Here is a 24,401-nt window from a genome sequence, read left to right as displayed (position 1 = left end):
TAAATATTATAAAGTAAAGCCAGTTTGATTGGTACAATTGGTGCCGAGCATAAAAATCGAGGCATACAGTGAACATAAAGCTCACTGTAGACGCCAGAGCAAGCAGATGCTGGCGGTCTGAGGTCAGAACAGCTGGAACGAGTCAAACTTTCCAGGTGAGCAGGGCATCAGATAGTGTTTATTCATGTCATCGGCAGGCAGGAGGCTGACCTATTTATAGTGACTTGAACATTTTTTGGGAGATGGGAAATCACATCCATAAACCTCAATGTATTTCGTACAGATTTTATGTGATACAAAGAAAATTCTTACGTGGTTTTCAAATATTTTTACAAGTGAAAATCTAAAAAGTGCAACACCCCTCAGTCATGGCTTCACAGAACCGTGTTTCAGCGCACTTAAAAAGTGAGCACTATAGGCTATGTTAAGGCAGAGTGACATGGTTTAATAAAACTTTTGATACCAAATTCGATTTCTTATTTTAATCCATTTTACCCTCACTTTTTTCCTTAAAAAAAACCCCATTGAAATATGTTTTAATAAAATGACTTTTACTTCAATCATTCTTTCTTTGAGCTGACCTGAATTCAAAGTTGAAACAAAGAGAAGCCAGAGAAGGTACTGCATGGGCTAAAAATCACTGGACTAAAACCCAGGAATGCATTCTTGAAAAAAAATTACATTTTCCAAGAAATTAAATCTCCAAAAACAGAAAATCCTTTACTCGACAAAATCGATTTATCACTCCGTTCCAGGATCTCTCTCTCTACCAGCCTCAAACATCTAGAGTCGGACTGGATGGAGATTATGTATGAAAATCATCGTCTTGCCAAAGACTCTCAGTTGGATTTATCTCTGGACTTTGACTTAGCCATTCTACATCAATGTGCCTCGACGTAAACCCTTTTAATGCAGTTCCAACAACACGGACCTAATGATCCGACTTGTTGCTGAAACGTGAACATTACCCCCAATGTCACATCATCTTTTTTTGCAATCAATAGGTTTCCTTCCAGTATGGCACTGTATTCTGCAATATTTCCATCTTCACCATCATGTTTCACACGAGAAATTGGGTATTCAGGATGAGGTGGAGAGCAAGAAATCACAGAGCCCAAAAGTTCAGCTTTTGTCCCATCTGATCAGGACAGATGAGACACTTCCCCCTACATGGCTTGTGGCAAAATACAAGACAGACTTCTCCTGGTTTTTCAACAATGGCTTTCTTCTCATCCTTCATAGAGGTCAGACTTGAGGAGTACATATGGTGACTACACAGCTCCTCCAGAGTCGACGTGAATCTATTGGCTTCTTCTTTAATATAACAGCTTAACCTTCGAGATTAGGGTGATTACACGCAAGATGTAATTCGGACTTTCGGAGTCTTCATATTGTCATACAACATTCGCTGTAAATTAATTCCCTAAATTTCCATCTTGTCCCAGATGAACAGCGTCTAATCCAAACCTACAGTGTCCTCAGTCTGTCATTCATCCTGCTATAAATAGAGTGATGGGCTCCGCTGGTTAACCTGGGCTGAGCTGCCAGGCATCTGACTGAAGCTCCTCCCCGTACAGCTGGCGCCTGGCGAGGCAGAAACGAGTCAGAGAGAAATGGACCAGGTGAGCTGCTGCACACAAAGGAGAGACTCGGATTGACCCTCTCCTCCTCTGCTCCAATTCATCTGCGCCCGCCAGATGGGGAACGTACATCCTGGGGTAGCGTGCGTAAAGCACCATAGAAGTGATTGTGTATTTCCCCACGTTTATAGGGCTGTATTCACGTTTTGCATGGCATCGCAGCTTGTAAATACAAGCTGTTAACCTTCCAGAATTAACTACAAAGGCCAACAACACACAAGCGTTAAATATTTTAAAGCTTCAATGGCTGAACGTGAAGGTGCAACGTTGACGACATTGTATGCCAAGCCTGAAAAATGAATAACGACGATGTTGTCAAAGGCTGAAGTTTCATCTGCAAACATTAGCTAAATGTAGATCCATCTTTGACTTGAATTCACCCCAAGATACCGAGCTCCATGGGCAATTGTATCAAAAATATAGCATTGGTCTATGTTTAAAAGTCAAAACAGGGTCACTTTTATGACCTTGTTTGTGCCCAATGGCTCACAGTGACTTAGGCAGTATTTAAAAGCTGTATTTAGATCACACAGCCATGAATGCCAGTGAACATTTTTAGGCTTGTGCGCACACACACACACACACACACACACAGCCTGTGGTCGAACGTCTGGGAACTCAGAACAAAAGCAACGCATTTCCTCTTTTTCCTCCTTTACAATGGCCAGCAGAGTTGTGACATCAGTCTTTTTTTTTTTTAACTGCGTTTAAATATAACAGCAATCAAAGCAACACTTTTCCTGTGGAAACCCTCAGTTTGTTTACCCGCTTTTCCAAATCTCCCGGCGCTAAAAAGGGAAATTTCTGACATTTAGATTTAAACATTAATTGGGTCAGGTTTATAAAACTTGGAGTCTAACGCTCTCCAGTGTGGCTCTTTGTATACATCCTAAGGAACCGAGAGAGATTTTACAAACCAAATTAGAAATCCCCTAAACAACCACCAAAATTAAGACCTATAAACCAATAAAAATGACATTTGTTAGAGATGCAGAGAAACCGGTGACTGGAGCTGGATAATATTTAACTTGGATGCCCCGCACCAGTGATGCATTGGTCAGAAACTCAAAAGTTCCATCTTTTTCTGATCAGTAAATGCACCAAACCCAACACTCACAACTAAGGAAGGAAAACTCAAAGTGACCCAATTTTCAGTACCAGCAAGGCGTTCACAAATATGTGGTTCATTCAGGGTGCAAGAAAGCGACAGGGAGCATTATTTTAGTAGATAACATGAAGGCTAAGCCAAGAACAGCAAAGCAGCTTGGATTTATCCTTTTGAGCTCTGATGCAGTAGGAATGGTCTGGTAAGGACACAGATACTCAAGGAATACACAAAAGGACCCATTTTATTCTTATTGTATCCCAGCTAACGGCTTTCACACATAGATCAAAGTGACAAGTTTATAGTCTTTTAAAATATTTGTAAAATCCTGTGTTAAAGTCAACTTTAGGTCAACTGGAGACTGGAAATTGGCCATCTAATTCAGATCTGTGCATGGTTATTTTCAGGAGACGGGGTCAATGAGGAACCCAAGAAACTTAAGTGAGGAGGAAAATAAAACTTTTCAAAACTAAATGTAAAAATAGAGGAACTTTAGCCAAATCCTACAGAAACTATAGGAACTGTTATTTACTGCAATAAATAATAGATTTGTTCCAGTAAGCAATAAATCAAATAAGAATTAAAACAAGCTCAATTTCCATTTGAATGATTTAGTATTTTTCTTCTTTCATTCTCACTTTCTACCAAAAATTGGATAACAAAAGTCTCCAATCTAGTGTATTTGTCTCAACTACCTTTTTTCTTTTAGGGAAAATTTTGTTTACAGAGTTCTCTTAATTCATTTTTATGTCGTTTATGTTTTGTTTATTTTGGACATTTAAATCGTCTTCCAGTTCTATCGTTAAATGTTCATTAGAATTTCAAGTTCTTTGAACTTCGAGAATGTCTTGCAATATTGCATTATTATGCTATTGCCATTATATTACTTGAAAATGGTCTGATAATATTGTTTATCGCAATAATTTCTGGGACAATTTATCATACAGTAAAAGGGCCTAATATCATACAAAGTTTTATCCGTAATGACAAACAAGTTATGATTAAGCAACTGAGCAATTGATCAACAAGAAGGTAATTTTTCCCCCCTTCAAAAACAATGCAAATGTCCAAAACACCAGTGAAGGGACTGATGTGTCCGACTTGGCCGTGCTCCCCGCTGCCTCTGCACAGAGCCGACAGGAATGTGGTCTGTTCGTCCTCGAGCAGCTAAACAAAGTTATCTGCCCACCACATCATGAGACTCAAAGCTGCTCCTCTCCCCGCCAGTGTTTATCCACTGTTTTCCAAGTCTCTGTGTGTGTCCGGGAAGATTTTATTTAGCAATCAGCCCCGTCCCTGGAGATGACCGGTGCTTTGGGATTTAGGACCCAGTTGCTGTGGCAACCAGAACGGTCACCTGACACCAATCACTTCCAACGTCATGTTTACCATTTCCAGATGAACAGAAGGGATAAGAGTGGGTGGGTAGAGAGAGATGAAGCATGTTTTTTTTATTACTATTAAACAGGGCAAAAGGCAGTTTTGGTGTAAATTAAGCAACACTTGAAAAAACTAAATACGATTCAAACATTATGGAAAGCAAGGCTTGGCAAGCGTGAGTAATTTGCATCGACAAAAAATGTCAGATAGGCGCCTGCGGGTGTGGTCACGTTTCCAGGAAGGAGCGTGGCATCTGATCTCTCCCGGGAGCCCCGCCCCCTCATGATGATGTCGTGCACTGCCCAGGTTGCCCAACAGGTGCAGCACAGGTATGCGGCAGTTTCATCCCAACCTGTCCGACTGGTCCAACAGTGTTGCTGCCAAACCCCACACCAAACCAAGGACATTTTCGAGACACAAACACTTTCCAAGTTTCAGATTGTGGATGACTATGCTAGCAGATTACACATTACAAATAATTACACTTGCAGTCATCATGTCAGTTAAAGAGAAGCATGCATTTGTTCTGCGTCATTCTTCTTTCTTAATTGATGTAGGATGTGATTAAACGCAGGAGTGCTCCTGTGCTGTGGACTGACAGTTGACGCTGGTCGTAGGGGAGATAAACAACGAAACAGCTCCGACTGGATGCAAAGGATTCTTCACATTCCTTCAAAATAACACAATGAACCTTTAGAGTCGGCAAAAACAAACACACCTCTTCACCGGTAGTGGAGGCGATGTCTTTAGAAATAACAGCTATTGGAAAAATTTACTGAAAACCATCTTCAAGTCCCGAAAAAAGGCAAAACAAAGAAAAAATTTTATTCTATAATTAAGTTACAACTAGTCTGTCCTTTGATTTTCAAACCAAATAAGCAGTTTTTAAAAAGCAGCTTAAGAAAAAAGGCCTGTGGAGCTAAAACAGCAGAAAGGAACTGCCATACATGGATGATGATCAGCCATCTGGATCTGCACCACTGAATTTTCCTATAAACCAAAAAAAAAAAAAAAAAAAACACACCTAACAGAAATGTGTGTTGAATTGATGTGTGGCTGTTGAGTGGTTAAAAAAAAAAAGAAAAAAGAAAAAAAAGGGTCGAAGTGAGTACTCTTGCTTTTTCCAAAGATCCAACAAAAATCATCTCTTTTGATATGATGATAAAATGTGTTGTTTCACTGTGGTTGTTACCGTTTTTCTTTCAATACAAAATGTCCACTCATGTTGTTGGATAACCGTTTTATCCAGACATACATTTAGCCGCAATAATTACCTGCAAAACAGAGTTATTTATTTATGTCTGAGCCAAATGGATGAGAGAGTTTAACTGCACCTGCAGTTCAAGTATATTTTACAACTTTATTTTAATGTTTACCTCTAGCTTTAAGTGACTTTTTATAATCAGACCACATGTATAATAGCTTAGAGTATGAAGCCTGATGAATTATGGCTTCATAATTGAGTTTTTACTTTAGTATGGTCACAAGCAAAACATGGGCTGATTATTTGTGCCTCCATTCACCACTTTGTGTTACCCAACTATAACACAGCTTGCTAAACAAAAGTATTGAGGTGAAACGGCTTAGGAAAATGTGTTGGCATATGCACATCAGAGTGAAAATGCTCCCAACAGGTGCAGCAATTTAGTTTTTTCAATTAGGACAAAATACACAGACGCTTAAATCCACGCGTTGGGTTCCGGGTCAGTAGGTCTCCGAGATACTACTCTCGGACAGCAATAATAACTTACGCCTTCTGAATTCAAATTTGAGCGAGACTTTTTCTATAACTATATTTGTCTCGGAGGATCCACTGTGTTGTGTACCGATGCCCAAGTTCAGCGTACCTAACTCAGCAGCATTCTCGGCTGCCTCATGTTGCCTTTCTATTTCTTTCCCCAAGCGGCTTTGACAATTTTATATTTTGGATATTTGAATTCTTAAATTTTAAACCTGTACGTCTTATCCACCTCAGGTAAACTCACATGAACTGTCGTATCACTTTTAAAATGAAAGTAAACATTTCTTTAAGATTGTGAACCTTACTGCAATGACTCATTTAAATTTAACCTTTAAAGTCTGCATTTACCGATAAAGAGAGGAAGCGACACAGGAAAAAGGAGCTACAGGAAGCCGGTCAAGATAAAAACAACAATTAACAAAAACAGCCAAAAATATCTTTGATTCAAACATTATGAAAAGTAAGAGAATTGAAGGGCTGAGTAACATGTGACCCCAAATATGGCCGCCACTCTGCCTATCGAAGTCATTTTTGATTTGCTTTTCCAGCTGTTTTCTATGATAACATTGTTCAAACGTGCTTGGTGCTTTCTTTGACCCTGAAGAATCTCAAGCTCAACACAATTCGGCATTCGCGATAAGCTCCCCTTCTCACACACACACAAAAAAAAGCAGTGTTGTGTGGAGTCGACTGTCATGCATGCTCTGCTCTGAAGCCCAGTATGACAATAAGAGCAGAACTTGTCCACTGTGACTCAGCAAGCAAGTAGGCCACAATCCAGTTCCAGCTGTCCCTTTATCAGCCCATTTACATCATGAAGAATAGAAATCAACTTCCCCCTGAAAAGAAACACTGGGTCTGCGTGCACTCAGAGCCTAAGAACCCCACAGGGAAATTAGATTTCTTGTCTAATTTATGAGCTCTGGTGCCCAGCAGAGCATGAGGACATGGAGGGACGTTTGTGTTCGCCGGCAATCTTGCGCTCACTTTTGTTGGAGTGTTAAGAAAATAGGCGATTCCCTTATGTGGTACGCTGATTGGAGCAATACATCATCTGTTGCAGAACCAGTCATTTCACAGCATGGACTACTGGGTGGGAATGACAAAGACAGAAGCTGCTGAGGGAGGGAGGGAGGGAGGTCGCACAATATTTTAGAAAAGATTTAACGGGCAAGATTCCCCGCTCCAGGAGGCCGAGGAGATGAAGCCAGCTGAAATATGTGGCGCTCATAAACAGTGCACGGTACAAGACGCACAGAACAGAAACAAGCGCAGGTCATGTTGACCCTTCCAAAATGTTACACCTTCGTTTCGATCCTGGCTGTACCAAACAAAGATCAGTTCTTACCAAATATGTGATGAAATCACATTAAGCATCAGAACTGAGCATTCTGGAACCATTTTTTGTCTCAATTCATAAATAAAGGAAAATGATCTGATGGCGTAATTAAATACGCAAGAATGAAATGGTTTGTATACAGGTATAAAATGTAGGCAGGAAGGGACAATATGTTAAAAGTGTCTACAAACTAGGAGGATAATTTGGAGCCAGCAGTCATAAATTCACAGCAGACAGTTTTTCAAATGCACCAAATTTTCAGAGAAAGACAATCCACCATCTGTCATGAAACATGAAGATGCCAGAGACATTTTCCTACTGTCTAGGTGTGACATGTGGAGGGACGTGGGAGCAATCAGGGGGGTTGAAGTCAACCCCCAGCATGCTCAAGCAAGGTAGTAACGGCGTCCCAACAGTCAGGAGGAAAACAGTAAGCAGATTTCTCAGTGCGAACGTGAGCTATGATACGATGTAAAGCAATAGAACCAGCTAACAGTGGAACCTAACATAAAAACTTTAAATTATTTTTAAGAGAAGCTGAACCAACCAAGTAAAAGCGACTCTAGATTGTTTTATTGTGATTGTTTTGAAAATATTATATATAGGAACAAGTCCGTCCATCTGACGGCGCGAGACCAAGTTGCAGATGCAAAAAGTCCATGACATTTCTCTCCCCTGCAAATACTTGAGGTTCCAGAAAATTTGTAAGAAAATTCTAAATTGGTCAGATTTCCTGGCCCATTTTTATGAGTTCAACTTGGAATAAAAACCTAAAATACAAGGAGAAGGAGCATAAACAAGACTTATTTGGTTTCCGCATGATTTTCTGGTCTAAATCTGCCAGAGTTTTTCCTCTTTCTTATGCATTTCATCACCAGGGCAGCATCTCTTCATGAGACTGGTAACCTTGTCTAAGGTGAAAGTACTTTTCTGATGTGTAATCTGTTCAGACAACTCACTTTGAGAATTTCACATTTAATCAGACACTTTCAGTCCTGGAATAAAGTCAAAATCAAATTCCATGACTCTCCAAACCTTTCAAGACTACATTAGGAATCCTCGGTGCTCTAATGCTCATTCTGGAGACCGTAAAGCACTCCCAGCCAGAAGGGAGATGGAGTCACTCTAATGAGTCGCGGATCTCCACTGGTATCTGTTCCCAGTGGGCGAGATGTCCAACACACAGACTGTGCGGATTGCTTCGTGTCGGTGCAGTTGCATTTCCTTCCCTCGCTCTTGGATCTGCAATATCAGCTCAATTTCTGAAAGATCACACCATCACAAGCCTTTACTGGCTAAAGTGGTGATTTATGGACCGCCAGAAGCAGCTTATAAAAGGGCCCGTCAAAGGCCATGTGGTAAAACTGTGCTGTGAAAGAAACATCAAGGAGAACCCTGATGACACTGTAAATCCATCTCATAGTCCGTCCAGCATTGCATTTTTACAAGAAGCAGACAAGTTAGCTGGATTCTAGACAAAATTACGACTTTAAAAAGAAACAAACAGTGACACTCAGCAGACACCTGAGAGACTAAAACACTAATCTCAGCCAGAGCCAGCTATGTAAACACAGCATTCCTGCACAGAACAGAACGGAGGGGAAACGGCAATGAGCGTCACAGAGGAGGAGAATGAAAACCCAAGACCAGAACCCTGTATGTAAACTTTATGAAAAGCATCCACACGCATCTGGATGCATGCTTCTTCACCCCCCCCCCTCCCCCTCCCAACGTCAGGGTTCTTCAAATGACAAAGAGCATCTACGTTTCCACGTCTGCAGCGCTGCTGATGGGACGGCGGCATGTGACAAATGGATTTCCACCACTTCCCACACGATCCTGTTCATTTGGCCTCGGCGCGCAAATGAAGATCACATCATGCCTGCATAAAAGCTCTACGAGCGGCACCGAGGAGGGGTCAGTCGGGGTAGAAATCGGCTCACACGGCCTCCATGAAGAACAGAGAGCGAGCGTGCAGCAAACAAAGTAAAAATAGAGGCACGATGACAAACCTAGAGGGTCCGTGAAAAGTCACCATGTTGACGCATAGTGTTATTTACATATGGGCGTCTGATTAGGCTGCTGGCAAATGACCGCACTGCTAAACCCTCTTGATTATCAGCTACTCTGTTTCATGCAGTTCTCTAAAACCCATCCACAAATTAAGTGAGATGGGCTTGAAAATAAAAGTTCCAAGCAACAGGCTTAGATTCAAATGTTTTCCGAGTCTTCTATAATAAAAGATACTCTTAAATGAGTAATTAATTGTAAAACCAGAGCTAAAACAATGTATTTAATATTTGTGACAAATAATGCCTTGTTCAGAGCACCACACAACTCAGATTGTTCAGACGAGACTGCAGGAGGTCACTTCAAGCTAGGAATCTGAATCAGTCATATTTTATAGTGTCCAACCAGTCCAAACAGGGACTGAAAGCAAAGTTGACATGAATTGAATCCAATTCAGAGTTTAAAGATACAACTTAATAAAATCGTTCATGGAGCTTCCTGTGGTTGCAGTGATAAATAGGCTCCGATTTCCTTAACTTCGTGAGATTGGGTGATACTTGATGTGAAACCAATTTGAGCCACTGATCTTATTCATCTCCTCAAATCTTTGAAAATCAGCTAAAGTTCACTTTCTCTCTGCCATGACAGAGAGCTGACTGGCAGACCCTCCCACCACATCTGCAAAACAATAGTCATCCAAGCATTGCCAACTGAGCAACATTTTTTTTTATTACTATATTTAGCAATGTTTCAGACAAAAAAAATAATAATTAGAATTGTCCAAAATCAGAATCTGAAGGTCAGGCTGCAATTTGCACCCCGAGGGTTATCCCAATAAACCAGGAAGATACTCAACCATAATGGAAATAACTCATTGGCCATTAAATGATTTGTTTGCAGATGCAAAGCAGAAGAAGTGGCAAAGCATAGGATTACTTGAGACAATTCTAAAAATGACTGTAGTTTACTCAATAGCTGCCACAGAGAGTATTTAGCAAAAAGGGGATGTGTAACCCTGACGAGATAAAGATTTGTCAAGGTTACAATAAATGCATAAAGTGGATTCCTTTCAAACTGCATGTGGTTGATCTCAGGCTGCAGCAGAATATGGTTTTAAATCCATCTTTATCATTTTTTTTATATAAACTTATCTTCATGTCACATTCAGGCTCAAACAGAGCAGATGAAAGTAAGAGAAAGCCATGTATATACTCCCATCTCCTTAAAAGTAGAGAATTAGCAGAACTCTGCAAAAAGTCAAAGTGGGAAAATTACCATATAAAGTGCCGTTAGAGTAGATCTAAGGTTTTAAGTCAAACAGCCGTCACGAGCCGCATTTAGGTTTAAAAGAAAACGTGCAAGGCAATAATTTTAAACGGCTTTAAAGTTTGAGGACGTAAGAGAATCTGGAGGTCCAGCGGCGGACCGCGATGCGAGGTATGTGACCGAGTAATTCCATCACAAATCCACTCACCGAACTCTCCCATCAAGATAAAGATGGACACCGGCGACCTCTTAATTAAGACTCAATCCTTTTCCTGTCTGCTAATTAGCCTCTGCTTGTCTAATTAAGATGCTATCATTAAGCCGCCGCGTTTCATTCACTGTACTCTGCAGTTTTAGAGGTGAAAAATGAGGACAAAATCCTTCTATTGTAGCATTTCAGCCGTGGCAGCTCTGACCTTTAAGAGTTCATAAGCATAATGACCTTTACTTTTTGTTACACAATCCTGCGTGCACGCAGCGCGACAGTGTGACCATGTCGCCGAGATGTCAGGCAACACCAAAACAGTCGAAGTCAACCTGCGGATGAGGGGATTTTTTTTCTCCTCCATGTCGTATCAAACTGCAGACTTCAATCACCTGATATATGGATGCAACATCTATAATCAAGGACACCGAGAACATTGAGCTCTCCGAGACCAACATCATTCAACATGAAGAAAAGACTATTTTGATTTTGAACCAACATTCAAACTTAACCAGAGGTTTTCATGCGGGTCGTTAAATTAGTAGAAGAGCAACTTCTTCGTGAACCGTCTCGGTGTGACCATGTAATCCAAGATTCAATCCTCTCATTCAAATGAGACAGTTCATTTTAGTCCAGATGAAACGGAAAGTAAAAAACTCATTCTGAGAGATTGACCTTTTCGTCGCAGGAAAATAAAGTCTCTTTCTTTCCCGTATTTTCAACCATCATATCTCCTCTGATAGTGACTGCTACCAGCAGAGCAGTATTCAGAGCGCTGCCACACCCTGCAATACGCAACTGTTGTGGAATGACCAGTTTAATTTGTTTCATTGGAGGCTTGAACAGACATTTCCAGATGGCAGCGGTGTGAAATAGCTGTCCCACAGTGACAGCTACGACACTCAAATGACAGCAAGTGTGGACAAAATGAAGAGTCTAGTAAGAATGGAGCATAGAAAAGAACAGCAAACACTGCTAGCATTATAGCTACTTCTAGGCGGCTCAGCTCACTACTGTGGCTTTTTCTATGTAAATCCTTTTAATCAAGGCTAGACCGCTCTCCAAACCTGTGGATACTTTCTTGTTTTGTCTCTGTGTGCTTGCGGACGCGTGAGAAAAACCTTCCCAAACACATCACATAATGGGATTTATCTAGACAAGACCCCGGTTTGGCCTTGGGTGGGGTCTGTTTAAAGGTAAAGAAAGGGAGGAAGCAGACCACAGGAAAGGGGGTTTTGAATTAGCACAGAGAAGAAATCTACTGGGACTCTTAATAAAAGGCTGACATTTGCTATTCATGACAAAATATGTATTGCATGCTCACTTTTATAAGAAGCCAAAAAACAAAAAAAAAAACAAAAAAACAATGCTACTTTATGCAGGAGTTTGGTTCTTCCTCAATATTTTTCGGCCAAGCTTTTTTTGTGGAAGAAAGTCTACTCACTACGGGTTTTAGTCTCGGCTCCATTAATAATGTCCACAGTCACTATAAATCCCATCATGTTGTTTCGGTGTCATGCCCACTGAAGGCAGAACCGCATCTCATCCAAGTTTAACAGCAGCGCAGCCGACAGAAAGACTGACTTGTCAGCCCGTTTAGCCTGCAAACACACTAGCCTCCTCTACACACACATCATTACCATCTGGAAGCACACATGTAATTTTTTTTTTTAAATCACACAATCCAGAGAACAAACTTGGTGCATTTATTGGTTGTCCGCTAAAGGAATGAGTAATGAAATACATTTGAAACTCCATCAGTTAGCTAGATACATAACATATGACAGAAAGCAAACGTAGCAAGAATTGTGAGCACAAAGGCTGCTGAACATTTCTCACAGATATGGAGAATTACTTTATGTGGCCATTGACGCACACAACCAGTTTACTTATAGTTGAGGGGAGAAAGTGTGTCAGTGGCACACAGAGGAAAACAAGTGTGTTACTACTGGCAAGGTAAGAATTTCTCATCCAACTTTGCCATGTTGAGCAATAAATAATAAAATATTTCATACCTTTGTCCCAAATTGCCTCAGGAACTTCATTTATATATATATATATATATATATATATATATATATATATAAAAATCTTAAAAAGAAGGCCACCTGGGAAGTTGGTAGACATGCTACTGCACAAACCCTACTACCCCTAGTATATATAAGCATCAATATGAAGAAGAATTTCTCAGATGCATTGAGAAATGTGCTTGAGCAGAACTTTCCCTTTGCTCTACTCTTACTAGTGTTCAGAAAAAAAAAAATATTTTTTCTGATCAGTTCACATTGGAGCAGAATAGAATAAAACAGAACAGAATAGAAAATAACTTTTATTGTACCCGAGTAAGGTTATTCAGGTGTACCAACAGCAAAGTGACAAGCGGCGCTCAGCCACAGCAACACTTTTTGGTGTGGGAGTTGTTCTTTAGTAAAACTCAAGGTTAGCTAATTTCAGTGTTTAAAAACTGAATTCAGAGAAAACAGGACAAAAAGAAACCATTTTCTTCGACATGCCAAGATATCTCTGAGAAAGATAAAAGTAAGGCTAAACGGAATGCAATAAATGAATACAAAAGTAATTTGGTTAGAAGATGCGGGAATTAAAAACCATAGCTACTGGTAATTAGATAACATGCACAAATACTTGAGAACCCCTCCAAAAACATTTAAAACAGCCAATCAGCGCCATGGAAAATAAAGTGCACATCTTGATTGGCTGCTTTTCAAACACTACCAGTCAATAGAAAGCCAAGTAGCATTGCGCTAAGGTGTTACACCTTTCGAAGTTACATTTTCTTTCAAATATTTTACATAAGTTCTAAAAAATAAACTATGCAAGTAAGCAGGTTTTTCTGTGAATAATTTGGAGTTATGTTCCAGAGAAAAAATCCTCAAGTGGGTGGATCCACAACTACTGAACCACAAATAGGCGGAGGTCCACTGTACTCTCAGTATCAGGGAGGTGTTCAAGAAAGGAAATTAGAGGAAGCAAATAAATGAAAGAAGCTGTATAAATGGGAAAGTGTACTTCCTTGAAGCATGTCTGCAGTTTATTCAGAGAGAGAAATTTTTGAAGAGGAATCTGAAATGGCTAAGATGAGCATCAGCCGATCAAAGCTTTATAAATAGCGGACATTGAAATTTGGCCAGAGACTTCTGATTGGAGCACATCCCGGGTTTGTTGTACCTACTTTGCTGAAAGGCCCTGGTCTGAAAGCAATACCACTATGTGTGTTGCACCCAGTCTGACTGCCATAAAAACGTCAGTCATTATGTACATTTAGGACTATTTTCAGGCAATTTTCAGCAAAAATCCTCAAAGGATTTTTTTTTTTTTAATCTTAAAAGGGAATGTCTCAGTGGCTCCCCCCACCACCCTTCTAAGCTCACTATAATAAATTAGTTGGCCTTTCTCCACCTCCGACAGAGTGTGTAACTGCAAGTGCCAAGTGTGACCAATTCCCATTCACACTCCATCTAACAGCCTCCACTCAAGCTAATTAGGGAGAGAAAGACGATTCTCTAGTAAACAAGCGAGGAAACGGCGCACATGTGTGATTACCTCCTACTGCATTGGTGAGGCAGCATTTCATGGCCTATTTAGTTGCTAACTCACAGTCCGTCCAGTGCACTTAATCTCAAAGCTCACAGCGTACCACTATACACCATCTCTTCCTGCGCATTTGTACAAATTGAAGCATGCACACTGAAATTAAAGCCAGAGCTGATTGCCCAAAGTTGTCTACAAGGAAGGAAGTAGAGTCGGTGTGTCGGAGACCACAAAAGATGGAGGAGCAGTTGGGGTAGGAGACACGTCCAACTTCCTGCCAAGAAAAGGAAATAAACACTTCCACAGGCAGACCCCGTCGCAAAAGACGTGCAACTAAACACGGTCAGGACTTAAAGCAATGACGTCGTTATAAATCTGGGCATGTAAGCAAGTCACGCCGCCATTTAAACTAAGAATATTTCATGCTTCTTTAAATTTATCGCTACCAAGGTCTCATTTATCACACCAGCTCTATAGCATAATTTAACTGCGAGGCAAGCGTGCCCCGTCTCAGCTGAAACTGCAGCTCGGGGATTCCCGATTGGTCTGAGAGAGATATGGCAGCCTTTGCGTGAAGAAGATGTCAAAGTCTAATGTGCCTTAAAGCATGGTTGCAAATCTTGTTCTCCTTTTCAATAAACAACTCCCATACACACACAGCAAACCTCCTGCCTCGGGGGAACGGGTCAGGTCTGGGCTACTGTGTCATGTTTCAAGGCTTGAAGACACACTCATCCATGCACCGGCATCAGTGTCGTCATCTCCAGGACAACATCACAGCTGCTTTACATAGTGTAACCATTTCATAACATCCACCTAAGCTAATTAAAGGGGCTTAATGTACCTTGTTTTGCAACAATATTCAACCAACATGAAGTAGTGACTGATTATAAGGTGGACAGAAAATGAGAAGTGGACTTTCAAGTCGTTTAAAAAAGTAAAATACAAAGATTGTGGCGTCCATTTTATATCTTCCTGCGTCAATCCTTTGTAGAACCTCTAAATACTTTGCAAGGTAAAACAGTTCAAGCTCAGACAGATTGGACTGAGAGCTTTGACTAGGCCAATGTAGCACAGGGGCTTAGCTCCATCCAACTTCACATCAACTATGACCAGATTCCATGAAGCTTGCACCCAAGCTTCTCCACCAATATCTTGCACAGTAGGGATGGTGTGTTCAGGAGAGCGAAATGTTTTAGTTTTCTCCAACACAGACGGTTTTACATGTAGGTCATAGGGTTAAATCTTCCCATTCCAGATGGGAACGTATTTTTTTCTAAAAATGGGTTGTCGATTTCAAACACCCCCATGGCTCAGGAGATATCATCAACATGGAAATATCAAAAACAGTCAAAAAAAAATCTTATTTTTAGAGTAAGCGTGCCCTTGTAAATGTTTTTTTCTTGTAAACAATGTACTGTTTGTGGTGCAAAGCAGTTTATGGCTATTGATTTAAAATACATGACTTTCAAGCTCTGCCTTTTAAAAATTTCACATTTCTAAGTTGGTTGATGTTTCCATGTGCCACACAAGGTGCCCTTTTTACAAACTTATCACTTGTCCCCAAAATGTCTGTGGACGCCACTGTTCAGCAGTGAGCAGAATAAGAATGGTATCTGGCCCTTGGGACTACAAGTACATAACTGCTGAATACAAACAAACCAACCGCTTTGAGATTTATAGGCATAAACGAAATTAAAAGGACAATTGTGAACTATTTTGAGTTTACATAAAGTCCTAATAATGCACAATGAAGTTTGTGAGTGTAAAATAAGAAAAGTTCAAAGGATATAAATATTTTCAGAAACTATTGTGAGCCTCAGCGTCCGTCCAAAGCCTTCATAGATTATTAACATAACCATCTGCGCAGCATGGAACTGATCTGGTCTTAATCTCAAACCTCACTGTTGTAGGGTTAGGGTGGAGTTAGCTACACCTCGCTCTACTCTACTTTTACGACTGACTGCCTGATTGTTAAAGTGGGCTGGATTTCTGTGTGCCAGACTGTGAAAGGAGTATAGGGATAACAGATTATAACATTAAATCAGGACCAAGATAGTTCTTTTTTTTTTTTAACACCGTTACATTCATAGGATTTCCTAACTAAAAACGACCTTTTTATGGATTCACATCAGCAGCAATGCATCTTCCCCACTCTGTGTGCTCATCTTCATGGATACCCAGAGCAAACACTGTAATCTCTGCAGAGGAATTCAGTCAACTCGGACTACAAATGCTTCTGTGTTTGAGTGTTGACTGCACACAGGAGTTTGCCTGGTTGCGCAGTCACAGGTCAAGAAGCGCCGGCGTAACGTCGCTAAGCGCACGTCGCTAAGCGCACGTCTCTCTGCAGCTTCGCGAGAGACGTCTCACTTGATTAAAGTGGGAAAATGGCACAAGCGCTGTGTAAAATTAGGTCACGCAAGATTTTACAGATGGTCCTAGCTGCCAAGCATGTTTTTCCAATTAGGGTTGATTAGGGAGGGAAATTCCCAGACAGCGTGAATTATTAAAAAACTGGAAATGGAATCTCATCATGTGGCGCTGTGACACTCGACATTCCCAGATGGGTCTCTGGGAGGAGGGTGTGAGGGGAGAGAAGGATTGGTGAGGAAGGCTGGAGCATGATGAGACTTCTGATTGGCTCAATCTGGGGACAGAGTTTCCACCTATTGTCACAAGCTTCAGGGAGAATGAGAGGCGGGGACGCCGTCACATCTGGGAGATTTTTCACGCCGACTGGTCCTGTGAACGCGCTATGCAAACTAAAGCATCAGAGATTGAAGGCCTTTATTTAAAAAAGGAACTTGCACTTCAAAGCATGAGTAAGTAAACATTAAATAGACGAAGAATTTGTGTTGGAGCAAAACTCCCTTCTGCCTGAACGCCAAATGGGAAAGAAAAGTTGAAGTCACGACAGGTTTTCGCTGGAAAGGCTGAGCTAAGAGACAAACATGACAATTAAATCAGCCATCTTTAAAGACGTGTAGAAAGCAGTGATCTGCATCCCAGGTAAAGATATGCAGCACGTTTTTATTGCAGTGACATAACCTTAAACTAAAAAAACAAAAACTCAACTTTAATTTGGATTAAAAAAAATTTTTTTTGCTATACAAATTATCAGAACTCCATTTATTAAAAATCAGTGCAATAATTTTCTAATTGAATGAATGAATAATTTGCTAATTTGATGGAAGTTTTCAGGAATCCCCCCCATTACCAATTTGCCTGTCATTTCTCTTAGAGCAAACTCCCCAAAATGAGAAGGACAAACAATACATACTTTTCAGGAAGGACAAATTTGAGTCAATATTTATAAGTCAGCAAATGACTGTTCATGCAAAACAAACTGATGGGGGGGAAAAGAAAAAAAGAAAAACATTGATAAAATAATTTTTTTTAAAAATCACTTCCTACGACATCAGCTACATTTACCCGGACATAAATCTTAACTTTTGAGACTTCCTTTATCACTTTTTGCTATATTGGCTGGTTTCAAGTCTTAAATGAAACTATGATTTCTCACGATTTGCTTCAGACAACTCGGCGTGAAGTATAGGTAGATTTTTGTTCTTCTCTTCCGAGTTTACATCCAACGCCACCACATACGTTCAAGCGATTTCCCTGATCTGGCCCACATTCTGGACTGCATTAGCCTGTATGGAACAGGAATGACTGACGGTCGTCCTCCAGTAGTCTCGCTGTCACCAGTGATCGTCACAGTCCATTGTTTGTGTCTATTTTTTTTTTCTTGTTTTACATAAGTGACTTGGTTCTGCTGCTGCAAACACAAAGCACATCCGACTAAACTGAAATCATCTGACACCTTTAAATCAAATAAAACCTGGAATGAATGATTTACTGGTTAGGAAATCGCTTGTGAGAAAAGAGGAAACATTATCCGTCCTATTCAGTCTTCAACTCAAGCACTCCGTATCACACAGCAGCTTGGAGCTGCTGTAAATCAGTCAGATTAATGAAGAAGCGGCTGAGGCATCGGTAAACTGGACTTTAAAACCATCTGTGCCGCTTCAACAACAACAAAACCTACCCAGACAACATCATCATCCGTTGCTCATCATAACGAGAGTTATAGAAAGTTGTGTCACAGGAGACGATCCCACCGGGTCCAGCAGGCGCTCCTGCCGGTGTCCACAGGTTATAAATATGTGCGACTGTCCTTGAAAAGCTCTTGCTCTTTTTCTTCGGAAGTCGGTGTGAGCCAGCCGGGCTCGGAGCATCATATTCAGCAGCCTGCGTTGCCATGTTGGGAGGCTGTCAGAGTGGCTCAGTGTCAAGCTTTCGCTGTACTGCTGCTGAATGAGGCTGACCACGAACTAGCCAGACTGACCTCGACGCTAGCCTGACGTTCGCCTTCCCTGTTGGGAAGCCTGATGATGTTTTGTTTTGGAGCTGGAGAAATGTTGCCATTCAGGTCTGCTTGAGGAGAATACACTCAGGGTTCAGGGGAAACAGTCATGCAAGGGGAGGTGAAGGTGTTACCATTGTTCTCAGTGCAAACTGTTTTAGCTCAAGCTTAGCGACCGTTTCAAAAGGAAAAGCTGAAACAACAAGCGTGAGAGTGCCATACTATAAAGAAAGAGGACAAGCTGACGAAAACGCCCTTCAGTGTGGAAGTTTGTACGGAAAGAAGACGACTCCAATTTATCCATTTTCAGTAACAGTCAGGTAAAATTAAGTCAGAAGAAGTGTAAGGTGCCATTTAAAAGGAAATTGTGCCATGTACAATTTCCTTTTGCATCTGTGGTGCATTTAGGCTCAAAGTCAGAGCAAGACTTTCAACAAATACTCTAATAACATAACAGCAAAGTTGCTCCGTTTTCTCCATTTGAGGTTTAAATCTCTGACTGTCGTGAAACGTGATGTATCTGGAAATAATAAGTCACTCTGGAAATCGCAGGGTTACAGTAAAATGCTACAACATTCTCCAGGAACTACAAAGCTTGTTTTAGTCATGCTAGCCTCACTAACTGCTGATATAAGATGTTTTTATACTTTGTTGCAGCTCTTAAAAATAACATTTCAAGGGGGGGAAAAACATGGAAACAGGCCTAAACATTCTGACCAATGTCTCTGAAATAGATTAATGCTGCAATTTATAAAATTCATTGTTCTTTTCGTTTAAAATGTGGAATGTACAGAAAACTTTCTGGTCAGTAAAGGCCAGCAATTTTTAAGGGACAGCCACTCTGTTCCCCCCTACCCGCACTACTCTCAGGAGCGCCACTGCTCAAAGCATATGTTTGACAAACTTAAGGACTATTTAGAAACAAATTACTCCACACGGTCTCCTCCTGCATACAAAGCAACCTAAAAAGCGCAAGACCGCAAGCGGACTTATTCCCTCCACCTTCAGTGACTTACCTGGCCTCACAGTTTTCAACTTCACGGGACTTTTGCAGTTCTTTATCAGCGTCTGCACGTCGTACAAAGGTAATCCTGAAATGGAGAGGTTCTCCACCTCCAGCAGCAGCTCCCCCTCGTTTAATTTTCCATCTCTGTAAAACACCAGGTTCTCGTTAATTTGCCCAATGTAGGCGAACTCCCCGTTCTCCGCGCCGCCGCGCAGAGACACGTTCAGGTCTCCGCGGGTGTCCTTCCCCACGGAGCACTCGTTCACCCTGGAGGTCCAGTGGTTCTTCTTCAGCGCGGGGTTGGTCATGGTGATGTATGTTCAGAGCCGACACCGAACCGAAGCGGTTCCCCCCCCGAACTCCCGGGCTCTGCCGCTCAGATAGGAGACTAGTAAGCGATGAATTTCACAAAGTAGATCCGAGAGAAGCGCAGCAAACTTTCCTTCTCTTCCACAGAAACATCAGCGCCTCCCGCAGCTACCTTCGGGCTCACAAGTCAAGCCATACCGGTCCACTCTGAACTTATTCCTTAAAGTGTTCACGCCGCTCTCATCATTTTTCAAAACATCCCCGCACTTTAGTGCTCCTTTGCTGAAGTCATGTTATATCTTCCTCGGTCCCACTTTTCTTTTTATAATCCTTGGAGAGGAAGGGGGCGGGGGGGGACGCTTTAACGTGTTTCCTCTCCTGAATCAACTTAAAACCAAATGCAGTTCTCTCGTGCGTGTCAGACTGCTAACTTCTCCGGCGCGCGTCCCTCCCGTGTGCTCAGCTCAGACTCACTCCCACTCTGGACTCCGCAGTCATGGGGAAGCCTTGCCGAGCTAGCTACGTTTAAGTGCGGTGGGAAATTTTAAATCCCCTTTCGGCATGAATTCCCCCCCCCCCAAAAAAATCCCTACTGCTACTGGAGTCCAGCGTAGTGTGTATAATTAAAATTATTATAGTTTGATTATTATGATTATTATAATTTTACCATGTTAAAAAAAACATCACATTGCACAACTGGTCATAAAAGAGAAAAAATAAAATAGTACAAATAAAGACAGATGTTGATGATAATACCAATCGCTACTACTATTAATTTTATTGTTTATTAAACTACTAATAAGGACTTGAGCTGATTTAATATTGTCCCACCCATCATATTTTATTAATATAATTACTGGTGCAATTATTATTATTATTATTATTATTATTATTATTATTAATAATATTAATGATATAATAATGACATCTACTTTTTTATTTTATTTATTTTTTCTTTAATTATGTAAAGCACCTTGAAATGCCCTGCTGCTGAAATGTGTTATACAAATAAAATTTGATTGATTGATTGATTATTATTATTATTATTAGTAGTAGTAGTAGTAGTAATCATTTGACATTTCTGATCGATGATAACCATCATAACCCCTGAAGTTTGTGCAGTAAAATCCTTAACCTGAATAGAATGTTTCTTATCAATACTTCATTGAATTTGAATAAATGACAAATCAGTTGCATCCACAGGTGTATTTTTTTAATAAGCAAATTCATCCTAATAAACCCGATCAGAGGTTATAGTCCTCATGATGATGAATCAGAGATTGCGCTTGGATAATGGCAAACTAATAGAGAAGAGTAAAAACATTACAAAGACTGAGGCTTTCTTTGATTTGGTACATTTCAGTGTCTCTATGTCAATCAAAAAAAATGTCCACAAACATAATAGCAGTTGTTTTAGCCAACAGGTAGATTTCAATATTTGTCATCATTCGCTTCAAACAGATAAATCCCTGAACTCATTGAGTCCGTTGTGACTAACAAAGTCAGAGGTAACTTTACTCATGATGTCAAGCTGGAATGTGGATCCATTCCAGTCCTCAAGGGCCACTATCCTGCAGTTTTCAGATGTGCCACAGGTACAAAACACTGGAATGAAATGGCTTAATTACCTCCTCCTTGTGTGAATCAGTTCTCCAGAGCCTTGCTAACGACCTAATTATTCTATTCAGGTGTGGTGCAGCATTGGTACGTCTAAAAGTTGCGGGGCAGTGGCCCTCCAGGACTGGAGTTGGACACCTGAGCATGATTACATAATTAAGTTCGAATCTTGTAAGTCTGAGATTTTTAGAGAGCACTTGAAGGCAACAGGGTTCCCGTCTGGCGCATGCGTAGAACTATGAGACCCAAGAACTGAAATGGCTTTGCAAAATTAAAGGCTTCTGCTTGCTTCTCTAATTAAGTTGGTTCAGATATATAGCCTTGCTGTAATATTTTGGTTTTTTTTTTTAGATTAAATCAATAAATATATAATTGTAAACCTATATGTTAGGAATGATCTGTCAGGTGTTTGCAGTTACATAAATATGGCTGTGGCGATTATGTCTCAGATGGCTTGATTTCATTTGTGATCTGACTCAGCTGCTCAGCAGTTATTAAACACTTGGACCTCCCTGTGAGGACTCTGGCACTTCAGGTTAAACAGGCGCTGCTGGTCGCCAGTCGTGTCTGAAACTTCCTTCTTGTTTGGTTTGTTTTCGTCCTTTACATCACATAAAGGTTACATGAGTCAGAAGCAAGTTAGACTTACAAAAGCAAACCTATCTAGAAACACGTGGGAAATATAATCTGACAAAAGAACCCCTGTGGTCTGAAGAAAGGGCTAGAAAATCAGCCGAACTACGATGAAGAACGGCTAATGTGATCGGGGTGGACAATCCATGAAAGGATGCAGGAGGACAGTCAGTCAGACAGCTTAAGACAAAGAAAGACAAAAGAGATGAAAACAGGAAAGGATCACATGGGCCGGGCCTCTCACCTAGGGAACAGCAGATGAGCTTTTCCCAGCCTAAAAATAACAGCAAAGCACTCCTGGGAGGGCAACCATTGGCCTGGATGACAGGAAACAGTAACTTTACTACATCTCCATTCATTATCAGCTTCTCAGTCGTGGAAAACACAGCTGTCCTGCTCGTGTTTGTTCAGCAGGACGTGGAGCGAAACTCTAACTGCGGGCGAGGTTCGAACAATAAACATTCCCGTAGATAGATGGGAACATAAAACATAACAGAAGACACATGTGCCATGAATTATGGAGGTCTACATCCATTTACCGAGCGACATTAAACAACACAGCCCTAACATCGCTTTCCCGACTTTAACATGAAAAATAGATTAGGCTGAAGTGAGCTGTTAAATAAAGGAAGAAAGCGAAGATGCTAACCTGCTCATCAAAATGGGAAGGGGAATGGAAGACGGACATCCTGACCTGATGAGACCACCGGGCTCAAACGTTCTGGCTTCTTGCTAAGTTGAGAGATTTTGTCTATTTGCTGCAATACTACTTCACTGCTTTAGAGCAATCATTTACACTGTCTTGCAAAAGTTTTTTTCCCCACATTTTGTTGCAGTACAATCACAGACCTACATGCATTTTGTTGTGGTTTTAACAAAACACAGACTGTAACCATGAAGAGCAAGGGAACAGCTTTCAAACGTTTTCAAAAGTAAAAATTTGAAAAGTGTGGCATGGACATATGCAGCATTTTGTTGTTGTTGTTGCTGAGCCTCTACCAGCTTTGTAGATTTTGAGTAACACTTTTTTTTTTCTCCCGATTTCTCTTTATGAACTGGGCCGACCTCAGATTGTAGTGAGGACACCCGTGAATGACAAACTTTCAAGTTTTTCACCTTTTATATTAATGCTTTGATCTTAATCCAGATGAAACCTAAACATTGGCGCTCTGGAAATATGTTTAATGTCACTCATCCTAAGTCTTACATCCTAGTCTCATCTCTGATTTCAACCAGCATTCAGTGTACATCCATCAGCTTTGGTCTTGTAGATTCAGGTTTAAAGTATTTTATTGCAGTTACCAACGTGTTTCCTCTGACTGTAATAATAGTAACATTTTGGAGTGGAGACTGTTATTGTTGATTGTAAACCCATGTATTTGTAGAAGAAGCGGTAAAATGGAACTTTCTTTTTTATTTTCTGTCTCATTCTTCCAGGAAGCATCCTAAAAATCCAGACTAGCGGTGTGCGTATTTGATCTTTTTTTCTCCCTCCATCTGTGTGAGCATGCAGCAGGAGGTCAGGAGGCTCGGCTGCTGAATGTGTTGCATATGCATGCTCTCGTCCACATTCTCTGGCAGATAGTCCGTGTACCAAACACGGAAGCGCACCGTGTCACTGTGACTCTTACGGTGTTGCGTTAGATAGCATAGATTTCCACTTTGTGCCTTCAGAATGTGTGCCTTGGGTCAAACGTTTTGGGTTTCCTTCCACAAGTTTCCCAAAATACTTTGAAATTTTTTGCTGGAATTTCGTGTCCACACTTGCGTGTAAGTGATGGAAGGGATGAAAGCGGCACCTTCAGTCATATGGAAACTGTTGACAAGGAAAATCAGAACTTGTGGAGTTTCACAATTTTCTTCCTAAAATCTTGGCCGATTTCTTTGCTTTTTACTTTCCAATTGTGTCATACAAAAAAGAAGGAGAAGAAGAAGAATACCTTTATTAGTCACTCAGGCGGTAAAGCAATGTGTTCCACATGTGCCTCCAGATGTGTTTGTTAATCTATCAGAAGTTTTTCAAAGATGCAACAACAACATCTTCTGGACATTCCCTCATTGTCTAAAGAGACAGTAGTCATGCCGTATTTAAAAATTCTCATTTTGGACACAATAGTAAGTTAATACCGATATATTGCCTCTCTAAATACTGCAGCAATTAGCAAATACAAACCATTGTGGTGACTCTTCCTGCCTTAAAACAACACAGAAAAAGTCTGATTTAGCTTGGTT

At 40.8% G+C, this 24,401-nt stretch overlaps 1 protein-coding gene across 1 annotated transcript in view; it reads right to left on the bottom strand.

Annotated features, from left to right (window-relative positions):
- The window catches only part of magi1b (membrane associated guanylate kinase, WW and PDZ domain containing 1b), a 146,984-nt gene extending 126,583 nt beyond the window's left edge, over positions 1–20,401 (bottom strand). Inside the window, exon 1 of the mRNA XM_016681499.1 lies at positions 19,621–20,401. Within this exon, the coding sequence (XP_016536985.1) occupies positions 19,621–19,918 (298 nt within the window). The 5' untranslated portion in view covers positions 19,919–20,401. The remainder of the gene's footprint in view (positions 1–19,620) is intronic.
- Between the last annotated feature and the right edge of the window lie 4,000 nt (positions 20,402–24,401).

The sequence above is a fragment of the Poecilia formosa genome, unplaced genomic scaffold (assembly GCF_000485575.1).
Source record: "Poecilia formosa unplaced genomic scaffold, Poecilia_formosa-5.1.2 Scaffold283, whole genome shotgun sequence".
Taxonomy (NCBI): domain Eukaryota; kingdom Metazoa; phylum Chordata; class Actinopteri; order Cyprinodontiformes; family Poeciliidae; genus Poecilia; species Poecilia formosa.
Note: the sequence above shows the minus strand (reverse complement) of the source record. Positions and strands in the feature narration are given on the sequence as shown.